General features: G+C 36.3%; 1 protein-coding gene across 5 annotated transcripts in view; it reads left to right on the plus strand.

The window, feature by feature from the left end:
- Positions 1–11,560, plus strand: part of SLC9B1 (solute carrier family 9 member B1) — an 89,789-nt gene extending 78,229 nt beyond the window's left edge. For 4 of the 5 annotated variants that reach the window (XM_084973310.1, XM_084973308.1, XM_084973309.1 and 1 more), the window contains one exon: positions 3,705–4,312. In XM_084973310.1, the coding sequence (XP_084829436.1) occupies positions 3,705–3,710 (6 nt within the window). In that variant the 3' untranslated portion in view covers positions 3,711–4,312. Of the gene's footprint in view, positions 1–3,704; positions 4,313–11,244 lie in introns of those variants that run through there. The other variant, XR_014813310.1, reaches the window with a different exon arrangement.
- Positions 11,561–12,329: the final 769 nt, after the last annotated feature.

A 12,329-nucleotide genomic window follows, 5' to 3' on the forward strand; every position in this document is an offset into this window, starting at 1 on the left:
GGCCTCACTCAGTGGGTTAAGAACCCAGCATTTCCACAAGCTGAGGGATAGGTTGCAGACACTGCTTGGATCCAGTGTTGCTGTGGCTGTGGCATAGACCTGCAGCTGTGGCTCTGATTCAACCCTTTGCTCAGGAACTTACATATGATGCAGGTGCAGCCATAAAAAGAAAAAAAAGAAAGAAGGAAAACTGCCAAAAGTTGAAACACACCCAGATAATTTTGAAAGGAGATAAATTAGCTATTGTAGTAGTATTGTCTGTACATTTACAACTTTGCACATTTATGACACCTATGCCTCATTTTCAACTATTCTAGTGCTAAAGTTTTAAAAGTTTAAACTGCACCAGTGTTTTGACTTTTGTTTAAGGGAGTTCTCTTGTGGCACAGTGGGTTAAGGATCCAACCTTGTCACTGTAGCATCTGAGGTCACTGCTGTGGCGTGGATTGGATCCCTGGCCAGAGAACTTCCACACACTGCAGATGTGGCCCCCACCCCCGCCCCCCAAAATCATAAGAGCTAATTATTTTTACTAATAAGAAAACAAAAATACATTTACATTCATAAGATAGTATTTTACAGGATTTCCTATTGTGGTTCAGTGGTAACAAACCTGACTAGTATCCATGAGGACACCAGTTCAAACCCTGGTCTTACTCAGTGGGTTAAAGGATCCACTGTTGCCATGAGCTATGGTGTAGCTTGCAAATGCAGCTCGGTTCTGGCATTGCTGTGACCGTGGTTTAGGCTGGCAGCTATAGCTCTGATTTGACCTCTAGCCTGGGACTGTCCATATACCACATCTGTGCCCTAAAAAGCAAAAAAAAAAAAAAAAAAAAAAAAAAAAAAAAGAGAAAGAAAAGAAAAAAGAAAAAAAGAAAATACTATTTTACATTTACAGGAAAATTAATCTTAAAAATTTTTAAAATAGAAAGTAAATCTTAATAAAAGATAAAGATACAGTAAATCATTTTCAGAGTTAGGACACATGTTTTTAAGGGGAAAACTCATTTTTGTTATTTATGATTTTTATATACTTTTTTTTTTTTTTTTTTTTTGGCTTTTGCTTTTAAGGGCCACACCCACAGCATATGGAAGTTCCCAGGCTAGGGGTCAAATCAGCGCTACAGCTGCCACTCTATGCCACAGCCAAAGCAATGTAGTATCCAAGCCACGTCTGCAACCTACACCACAGCTCACAGCAATACCAGATCCCCAACCCACTGAGCAAGACCATTGATCAAACCCACATCCTCTTGGATAGTAGTCAGATTTGTTTCCACTGCACCACAACAGGAACTCCTGATTTTTCTATAAATTTAATGTGTTAAATTTGTTTTATATGTTCATTAGACCAAAGCATTCTACTTTTTAAGGTTGTCTTGCAGGTGTCCATACTTAATTTGAATTTTAAAATTTTGTAGCTAGAAAAACTATTTATAAAAGTTAACTCTATTAATATTCAAAAACTGCAACCAATTAACTATGAATACATTATTCAAGTGTTCATAGTATTTAAACAAATAAATGCAAGAATATTGTTCCTTATAAGTTTATCAAGTGTATCTTTGTTTATTCATTAATTTTTTTGCTTTTTAAGAAATTTTTTTTTTTTTTTTTTTTTTGTCTTTTGACTTTTGTCTTTTGTCTTTTGTCTTTTGTCTTTTGTTGTTGTTGTTGTTGCTATTTCTTGGGCCGCTCCTGCGGCATATGGAGGTTCCCAGGCTAGGGGTTGAATCGGAGCTGTAGCCACCAGCCTACGCCAGAGCCACAGCAACTCGGGATCCGAGCCGTGTCTGCAACCTATACCACAGCTCACAGCAACGCCGGATCGTTAACCCATTGAGCAAGGGCAGGGACCGAACCCGCAACCTCATGGTTCCTAGTCGGATTCGTTAACCACTGCACCATGATGGGAACTCTGCTTTTTAAGAAATTTTTATTAAAGGAGGAATTTTATAATCCAAATTACATTTCCTTGCTCTATTTTCAATTCTGTTATTTAAAACACAAATGACATTCTGGGTTATTTCACAGTAAGAATTATGGTTAAAGGAATGCTTAAATTTTGTACTTTGCTGAAAATTTTCCCCAGGGTTTGTATTTTGCTACTTCCCTTTGCTTTTTTGTGTACATATTTTTCCTTTTCTTTTCGTTTCTTTTTCTTTCTTCCTTTTTTTCTTTTTTTTTTGGGCAGCACCTGCCACATGGAAGTTCCTGGGTTAGGGGTTGAATCAGAACTGCACCTGCATCTGTAGGCCTACATTACAGCCACAGCCAACACCAGATCTGAGCTGCATCTGTGACTTATGCTGCAGCTTACAGTAATGCTGGATCCTTTTACCCTCTGAGCGAGGCCAGGGATCACACCTGCATCCTCATGGATACTAGTCGGTTTCTTAACCCACTGAGCTGCAACAGGAACTCCCTGTGTGTATTTTTAAACTAGTAAGTAATCTAGGATTAGCATTATGTTTGCTAGACCTGGCATTTGCTCAGTACATGAAGTTCAAGGTTTTCTTCCCTTTTTAAATTTATTTTATATTTTGCAATTTTCTATATTATTTAATTTTTTGATGTTTAGACATTTTTATGTGGTGAAGCGCAGGTTTCTTTTCATGGTCCCTGATCAGTTTTAAACAGTTGGAACCCCAGTGGGTTCTGGACTGCTTCCTGGACAGCCTCTTTAACTTGGCGAGCTTGTGGTACAATGACAGATTCATCAACCTTAGAAGAGAGAAAGACTGAAGATTCAAGTGTATGAAGCAGTTCTGAATTATCAACCTCCAGCAATATCCCAGTGATTTTTACCAGCAATACTAGGGAGCATGTCTTCATTAAGAGGAAAGGTGAGAAGTTCCCCTGTGGCCCAGCAGGTTAAAGATCCTGTATTGCTGCAGCTGTGGCGCAGGTTCAATTCCTGGCCTTCAGAACTCCCACATGCTGCAAGTGTGGAAAAAAAAAAAAAAAGGAAAAGAGAGAGAGGAAAGACGAGTTCACTTAAATTTGCTTTTGTATTTGGGGAGAGGCAAATGCCAACATGGCAGCAGTCAAAGCTGTTGACCTTGTGCCTGAACAGCAGGCTGCTGCATAGTAACTTGTGGCTGTGTGTTACGATGTTGAGGATTGCAAACTCTCACAGTGCATTTATACTTTGGAAGAGTATGGATAGCAAGAATAGCTACAATAGCAGCTGCTGCAGTTGTGGACCCATTGTCTGTGTTGAGGTGTTCGCAGCACTATGTTGACATGACTTGTGGGACCTATGAAGAAGCTATACTCATAATTCTAAATGGTTGTCTGGGAGCAACTGGACAGCTAGAACCAGGCATATTTTGGAATGGATGGGCTCTGGCACCCTGAGAGTCTAGACTTGGTTTTAGTTGAGCAATTTGAAGCTAGTAGAATATGGTTTTGAGTCAGCTGCCATGAAGTAACTGAAGGATGTGTGTTCAGGTTTTATGGTTGTTTGTGGCTGGTGATTGTTTGATACTTAGCTGCTTATCATCATCACCACAGCCAGAAGTCCCCTGTATTCTTTTCATGTTAACTCATGATTTTAAAAGCATGTGATATTATTCAGCCCATCATTATTCATCTTTGGTTTTCAAATTGTCCCAAATATTGCCCTTGGGTCCCTTTACACTTGTTTCTGTACTCTTTGGACATGGTGCCATAATGTTTGAATGCTTTCTTCCTTTCAGGCATAACAAGCTCTCCAGATTCATATTGCATTTTCCCTACACCAGAGCTGGAATCAGCTAGTCTCCAAAAGACACTGGTACCTTTCTATGAGGAATGGGTATGTTGAAACCAAAATCTGGAGTCCAAAGATATTTGCTGTTACTGAAGTATCACTGGAATCTAGACCTCTTCAGTAAACATTGCTAAGGAATATACACTTTCAGTATGAACTGTGAAATGAAAACAGTGTTGTTTTTAGTATTATTGATAATTTTAGAATATAATTCACAGCACTGATTATATTTAGTCAAAATGCCTTCAGTGCTGATTAATGAGGAGAAAAAGTGAATGTTAAATAAAAACAATGCAATTTTTGGCCTTACACTCCATAAGATAACTAGATATGTTGAATAGTTGCCTTAGTAGTTAAAAAAATAAAGCCATAAAAGACATGAGGTCAAGTTGATATTTCTAATTTGAATCTATCTTATAGGGCTTTTGCCTAACTTCTTTTATCTTTTTTTCTTTTACACTGAATATCTTGATTCCTAATGATATCAACATAATATTGATTAGCTTTATCTTACAGTATTAAAAATTTTCAAAATAACAACTGAATTAAGTTTAAGATCTTTGCAGTTCATTTTGTTCTTAGACTATATATCTCATCAAAGATATCCAGTAAGAGTACCAAATTCTAAAATCATTTCACTATGACTGGGTCACTTTGTTGTTCAGCAGCAGACATTATCACAGCCTTTTACATTTACTATACTTCTATAAAACATAAATAAATGAAATTATTTCAAGTAATTCTTTGTGTAATTACTAAAACAAAAATATGTATTTGTGTGTATGTATACATATATGCTTTTATATGCAGTTAGATTTGTTTATTTCCATTTGCTTTCAATTCTAAAATTTCCTTTTAAACAAGATTTGTGTATAATTTTGAAATATGTAAAATATTTATATGGTTTAAAAGCCAAAACTGTATAAAAGGGTATCTTTGGAGACCTCTTGCTTCTTTTTCTGTCCCTTAAGAATTCCACCTCACCTCTTTTATTTAGTTTTTGGGTTCTTCTTCTAGTATTTCCTTCAACAAATATAAACAAAAAGGTATTTTTTAAAAATGTATCCACCTCTAATTACACAGATGGCAACATACTATATAGATTTTTCCCTCCTGTCAGTAGGTAGAAATTGTCTTCATTTGTTTACCACTGAAAAGTATGTTGTTGTGGCTCTGTCGTATTTAGTTTAAGCAGGTCTCTATTGATAAAAGTTCCTTCCAGTCTCTTGCCATTATAAATAACCCCACAATGAATGACTACAAGTGCTTGTGGGTGTGTGTGGATGTGTGTGTGCATGCGTGTGTGTTTGTGTATGTAGGTGCATGCATGCCCTTGCATATGTGCCCACACACACTTGAGCAGGCTTTTCTAGGGTCACACCAAGAGCATTCATTGCTGAACTTCGAAACTTTTGCCAATCTGATAATGAGAGATGCAATTTCAGTGTAATTTTAAGTTTCTCTAGTTATAAGTGGGCATCTTTTCATAGCTTTAAAGGCTGTTTGCTTCTCCTTTTTCTGTAAACTTTCTATTCATGTCCTATGTTTATTCATCTAATGTGGAGTATTTCTCTTTTCTATTTTAAGAATATCTTTACATAGGAGAGAATAGCCAGTAGTCTGTGATATAAATTACAAATATTTTCTCCAGTTTTTCTTTTGTCTTTTATTTTGCTAGCAGTGTTTCTTTTTGTTAAGCAAAAGAGTTTTCTTTTTATGTAGTTAACTATATGAATTTTTCCTACATGTGTCTAGATATTGATTCATAGTTCAGTGGTTCGAAGTTCAAAGAAGTTCACTCATGTTGCTCTCTAGTACTTGTACTGTTTTATTTTTTGCTTTTATTTCTATGATGCATTTCTAATTTATCCTGATAGATGAAGTGAGGTATGAATTCAATGTTGAATGTTTGCAAATATTTATCCAGTTATCTGGTATTGTATTAGCTTGGCAGAGCTGCCAAAAATGGGTGATTTGCAACAACAGAAACTCATTCTTTCACAATTCTGGAGGCTACAAGTCCAAAATTGAGGTGTCAACAGAGGGAGTCAAAAGTCTCCTGGGGAGGATCCTTCCGTGGCTCTTCTAGCTTGTAGCCCCAGACGTTCCTCGGTTTATCGGTGCATCACTCCAGTCTCTGCCTCTGTCTTCACATGGCATTCTCCCTGTGTGTCTCTGTATCATCCTCCCTCTGTGTCTCTGTCCAAATTTCCTCTTTTTATCAGGATGCCTGTCATATTGGATCAGGGGCTCAGCCTACTGCAGTATGGCCTCTCCTTCACTAATTACGTCTACAGTAACCCTATTTCCAAATAAGGCCACATTCTGAGATGCTGAGGGTTAGGTGTAAACATATCTTTTAGAAGAAACAATTCAACCATAATAAGTAACATTTGTTAAAATAGCCTTTTCTCCCTGTGCTTTGATGTGTTTTTCTATCATATATTAAATTTTCATATATTCTTTTTTGTCTATTTCTTGAAGTTTTATTCTATTCTACTGATATATCTGTTTATCTATGAATACCAGAATATTTTAATTTTAGTAGCTTTATAGTATTTTTTGCAAAAAAAATGTCCTTTTTATGATTGTGCTATGAAAGACAAAAGTAAAATCAAGTATATTGTATTACACTGTCAGACAATTTATTCAGAAAAATTATGCCTGCAAGTCAACATTAGATTTATTCTTTGTTTTAAAAAAAGTTACATTCACAGCCTACTCTAAATGTAAATGAAAACAAACTCTTTCATAATTTGACATTTATTTTAAAATATAAAGTCACAGACATTCATTTCTTTCCATCTTTTTAAATGGATTCATTTTCTGGAGTTGCTCTTGTGGCCCAGCAGGTTAAGAACCTGACTAGTATCCATGAAGATACGGATTTGATCCCCGCCTTGCTCAGTGCATTAAGGATCCAGCATTGCTCCAAGCTGTGGTGTCAGTCACAGATGCAGCTCAGATCCTGCCTTGCTATGGCTGTGGTGTAGGCCGGCAGCTGCAGCTCTGATTTGACTCCTAGCCTGGGAAATTCCACATGCTGCAGGTGCAGCCCTTAAAAAAAAAAAAAAAAAAAAAAAAAAAATTCACTTCCTAACTTTTTAAACCCTAATTTCCCTGGAGTAATGAGGGCCTTGGATATCACAATATGGCTTTGTTGTAACAAGGATGTCCGCTTCCCTCTGTCCCAGTTCAAAATACTGTCGAATGCCCCAGTCCAGCCTCAAATCTCAAAGTTCCAGTGCAGGGGTATTCTATCTGCTAATCTCCCTGGTGTTTGGTGATCTCTTTAGGGCACACCGGGACCTGGGACATGAAAGCATCTTTCCTAGAGGCCAGACAGACATGTGAAGGTTCAGAGCACTGGCCATGCAGATTCCCACTAATATAATGGCTGGGTACCTGCTGGGCAAGGCTCTAAGGCAAAAGAAATGGCTGTTCCTACTCATATGCAGGCTTGTGGGGGAAATGGTTCCTTGTCAAACAGCTCTCAGATGCTAAAGCAGTGTCTTGTCATAGTCGCTGCAGTTCTCGACCTGGACTGCCTAGAACACCAAGTGAATTCTAACCTTGCATGAAGCATTCTTTCCTCCTTGACCCTAAAAGCTGCTTTTCCCCTACCCCTGACATCCTGATAGCTGTCTAAGATATTCTCCCACCATTCTGCCAAGGGTAGCTGCCCTAAATTCCTACACACAACCCTTAGACAGGGTGTTAGCGTTAATGTCTTAAAGAAATGGGACAAAAATTGAGTTTTTAGCAGGCATTTTGTGGGGTTTTTTTTTTTAAATAATAAGTTTTCCAGAATTTCTTACTTTTTTCGAAGTATTGTTGACTTGCCATATTACATCAGTTTCAGGTATGCAACATATTGGGTCAAAATTTTATAGATTATACTCTAATTATAATTATTATAAAATACTGGTTATAGTCCCTGTGCTGTACAACATATCTTTGTAACTTATTTTTTATTAATAGTTTGTACCTCTTTTTTAAGTTTTTAAAAAAATTTTTAGTTTGTACCCCTTAATCCTATATTCCTATCTTGCTCCCCATCCCCTTCCCTCTCTCTACTAGTAGCCACTGATTTGAGCTCTGTGTCTGTGGGTCTGTTATTTTTTGTTATATTCACTAGTTTGGGGTTTTTTTTTAGATTTTACATACATATATATATACACACCACACTTATGATATATACCACATCTTCTTTATCCATTCATCTGTTGACGGACACTTAAGATGGCTTCCATGTCTTGGCAATTGTAAATAATGCTGCTATGAACATTGGGGTATGTGTATCTTTTAAAATTAATGTTTTCATTTTCTTCAGATATGTACCTAGGAGTGGAATTGCTGGATCATATGGTAGTTCTCTTGTTAGTTTTTTGAGGAACCTCCATTGCATTTTCCACAGTGGCAGCACCAATTTACATTCCCACAAATAGTATACATGTATTCCCTTTTCTCCACATCTTAGTCAACATTTGTTATTTGTGGCCTTTTTTTCTTCTTTTTCAGCTGCCCTCACAGTATATGGAAGTTCCTGGGCTGGGTATCAAACCTACACCACAGATCATTGCAACAAGATCATTAACCCACTGCACTACAGCAGGAACTCTTTATTTGTGATCTTTTTGATGATAGCTATTCTTACAGTCGTGAGGTAGTATCTCATAGTGGTTTTGATTCACATTTCTCTTATGATTAGTGATGCTGAGCATCTTTCCCTGTGTCTGTTGGCCATCTGTATATCTTCTTTGGAAAAGTATCTATCGAGATCGCCTGCCTATTTTTTAATTGGGTTGTTTGTTTTTGTGGAATTGAGTTTCATGGGCTGTTTATATATTTTGAACATTAACCCCTTATCATTCATATCATTTGCAAATACTTTCTTCCTTTCAATAGGTTTTTTCGTTTTGTCAGTGGTTTCCTTTTCTTTACAAAAGCTATTAAATTTAAGTCCCATTTATTTATTTTTGCTTTGGTTTCCTTTGGCTTAGGAGACAGATCCCAAAAATATATTGCTATGATTTATGTCATAGAGTGTTCTGCCTGTGTTTTCTTCCAGGAGTTGTAGGTTCTGGTCTTACACTTGGGTTTTTAATCTATCATTTTTGTATGTGTTATGAGAAAATGTTAAAATTTTATTATTTTACATGTAACTGTCTAGTTTTCCTAAGCATCACTTTATTTTTTTTTATTTTTTATTTATTTATTTATTTATTTATTTTTTTGTCTTTTCTAGGGCCACTTCCCACAGCATATGGAGGTTCCCAGGCTAGGGGTCTAATCATCAATGCTGTAGCTGCCGACCTATGCCAGAGCCACAGCAACGTGGGATCCGAGCTACGCCTGAGACCTACACCACAGCTCACGGCAACGCCGGATCCTTAACCCACTGAGCGAGGCCAGGGATCAAACCTGCAATCTCATCGTTCCTAGTCGGATTTGTTAACCACTGAGCCACGACAGGAACTCCGACTTTTTTAGATTCAAGTATAGTTGATTTATAGTGGTGTGTTAATTTCAAGGGTACAACAAAGTGATTTGTTACACATATATGCATATAAATTCTTTTTCATATTCTTTTCCATTATAGGTTATTACAAAATATTGAGTATAGTTCCCTGTGCTATATATTAGGTCTTTGTTGTTTATCTATTTTACATACAGTAGTATGTGTGTGTTAATCACAAACTCCTAATTTATTCCTCCTTCCTCCTTTCCCCTTTGGTAACCTTAAGGTTTTTTTCTATGTTTGTGAGTCTCTTTCTATTTTGGAAATAGGTTCATTTGTACCATTTTTTAGATTCTCCCATGTAAGTGATATCACATATTTTTCTTTCTTTGACTTACTTCACTTAATATGATAATCTCTAGGTCAGTCCGTGTTGCTACAAATGGCATTATTTCATTCCTCTTAATGGCTGAGTAATATTCTATTGTATGTATTACCTCATCTTCTTATCCATTCTCCTGTCAATGGACGTTTAGTTTGCTTCCGTGTTTTGAATATTATAAATAGTGCTGTAGTGAATACTGGGGTGCATGTATCTTTCTGAATTATAGTTTTCTCTGTATATGTTCCCAGAAATGTTATTGCTGGGTCATATGGTAACTCTATTTTTACTCTTTTAAGGAACTTCCATACTGTTCTCCATAACCAGCACCACTTCTTGAAGAGACTGTCTTTTCTCCATTAAATGGTCTTGCCTTCTTTGTCATAGATTAATTGGCCATAATTGCATGGGTTTACTTCTGGGCTCTCTATTGTCTTCCGTTGATCATGTGTCTCTTTTTGTGCCAATATGGTATCATTTTGATGCCTTTAGCTTTGTAGTGTAGTCTGAAGTCAGGGAGCATGATACCTCCAGCTCTGTTCTTCTTTCTGAAGATCGTTTTGATTATTCAGGATCTTTTGTATTTCTGTACGCATTTTAAAATTATTTAAATTTTGTAAAAACTGCCATCGGTATTTTGACAGGGATTGCATTGAATCTGTAGATTACCTTGAGTAGTATGGTCATTTTAACAATATTGATTCTTCTAACCCATGAACATGTCATATATTTCCATCTGTTTATGTCATCTTCAATTTATCATCTTCTTTTCTTCATCAGTGTCTTACAGTTTTCCAAGTACAGGCCTTTTACTTCCTTCGGGAGGTTTATTCCTAATATTTTATTATTTTATTCTTTTTTGATGTGTTTGTAAATGGGATTGTTCCCTTAGTTTCTCTTTCCAATGGTTTGTTGTTAGTGTATCGAAATGCAACAGATTTCTTTATATTAATTTTGTATCCTGCAACTTTACCAATTTTACTGATGAGTTCTAGTAGTTTTTTGGTGGCATTTTTGGGATTTTCTATGTAGAGTATCATGTCATCTGCAAACAGTGACAGTTTTACCTCTTTACATTTGGATACCCTTTATTTCTTTTTCTTCTCTGATTTCTGTGACTAGGACTTCTAAAAGTGGCAAGAGTGGCATCCTTTTCTTGTTCCTGATCTTAGAAAAAATGCTTTCAGCTTTTCACTGTAAATATGATGTTAACTGTGGACTTATCATATATGGCCTTTATTATGTTGAGGTATATTTGCTGTATACCCACTTTCCAGAGAGTTTCTATCATAAATGAATATGGAATTTTGTCAAAACTTTTTTCTACATCCATTGAGATAACATATGGCTTTTATTCTTCAATTTGTTAATGTGGTGTATCACACTGATTGATTTGTGAATATTAAACCATCCTTGCATTCTTGGAATAAATCCCACTTGATCATAGTGTATGATCCTTTGAATATATTATTGGGTTCGGTTTGTGTAGTACATTTTAATATGGGGTGGAGATAGTTACTACTCCCAGTGCTATTTTTCCCTAGGACTCCACTTGGTTGTTTATTTTCTTATGAACTTTGAGATGAACTCTTTCTTTTTTCATCACTGAAGATTAAATTTTTTCTTTATTTTTTTATTTTCAAGATGAACTCTTTAGATCCAGAACATAACTCTGGCATATTATTCTGCTTGCATCTTGAGAACAATATAGCAGTGTGCAATAAGTATTCAATCCAACTTGGACAAGGCAAGACATATGGAAGGACTGTATGGATCAGGGAACATAAATGTTTTTCATAAAAGAATGAATACACTAAGTGACCTTCATTTGTCTCAGGGAAGGAATGACTGTTGCATCTAAGACTGTTGCCAGAACATTAATTGATACATTATACTACATTGGTAAGAGCACTGTTGTTAATGCTACCTTCTGTTTTAATAAAAACTGAATATTTCTGCTATGCTTCTTCATATGAGTTATTGCCAGTTCAAATTTACACATAAGAATTATTCACTATGTAGGAATCTCTGGGTCATGGATAACCATATGTATCATTGTATTAAAGAATAATCTTCCATAAATAAGGCAGTCACAGATTTAAAGTATTGTGCCTCAGTGCCATTTGTATGTTCTTCAGAGGACTTTAGAATAACAGACTACAAGAGCTGGAAGACACTTTGTGATCATTTAATCTAACCTCCTTCCTCTTCTAGAAGAGAAAACTGAACCCCAGATATGTTGTTACTGCCCAGTGCCCCAGTCTGGGCCTCAAAACCATTTCTCTCTGTTGCTCAAATAACCCTCTGAACTTCATTGAACCTCACTGACCATATCATCATGATTTCCTTTCCTCTAAGCGATGGCCTCCACTCTCTACCAGGTCATCTCAAGTTTTCCTTTTCTTTCATTAACAGCATATTATTTAAAACTGTGTTGGCAACAATTAATATGAATTCCAATCAAGTAGTCATTGGATAAATACTGCCTTCAGGGAGAGAGTATAATTTGGGTATGTAGTTTCTTTTGTCTGAGGGCATTCCCTACAGAGTGCTTTGGTTATTAACTCTCAACTGAAAACACTCAGAGCAGGTAGGGTATTTATTGAGTACCTCAGTCCTGAAAGAGAAATATTGGATACACACCACAGAGCACATTACTGTCTACCCCTTATGCCATTTAAATCTATTGCTTTATGTAATTTCACTCCATCTAGGAAAAGTTCCTCCTA

Source organism: Sus scrofa, chromosome 8 (assembly GCF_054392235.1).
Source record: "Sus scrofa isolate SSC_HxYL_T2T_F1_AM1 chromosome 8, Sscrofa_HxYL_maternal_Yorkshire_Landrace_v2.0, whole genome shotgun sequence".
Classification (NCBI taxonomy): Eukaryota; Metazoa; Chordata; class Mammalia; order Artiodactyla; family Suidae; genus Sus; species Sus scrofa.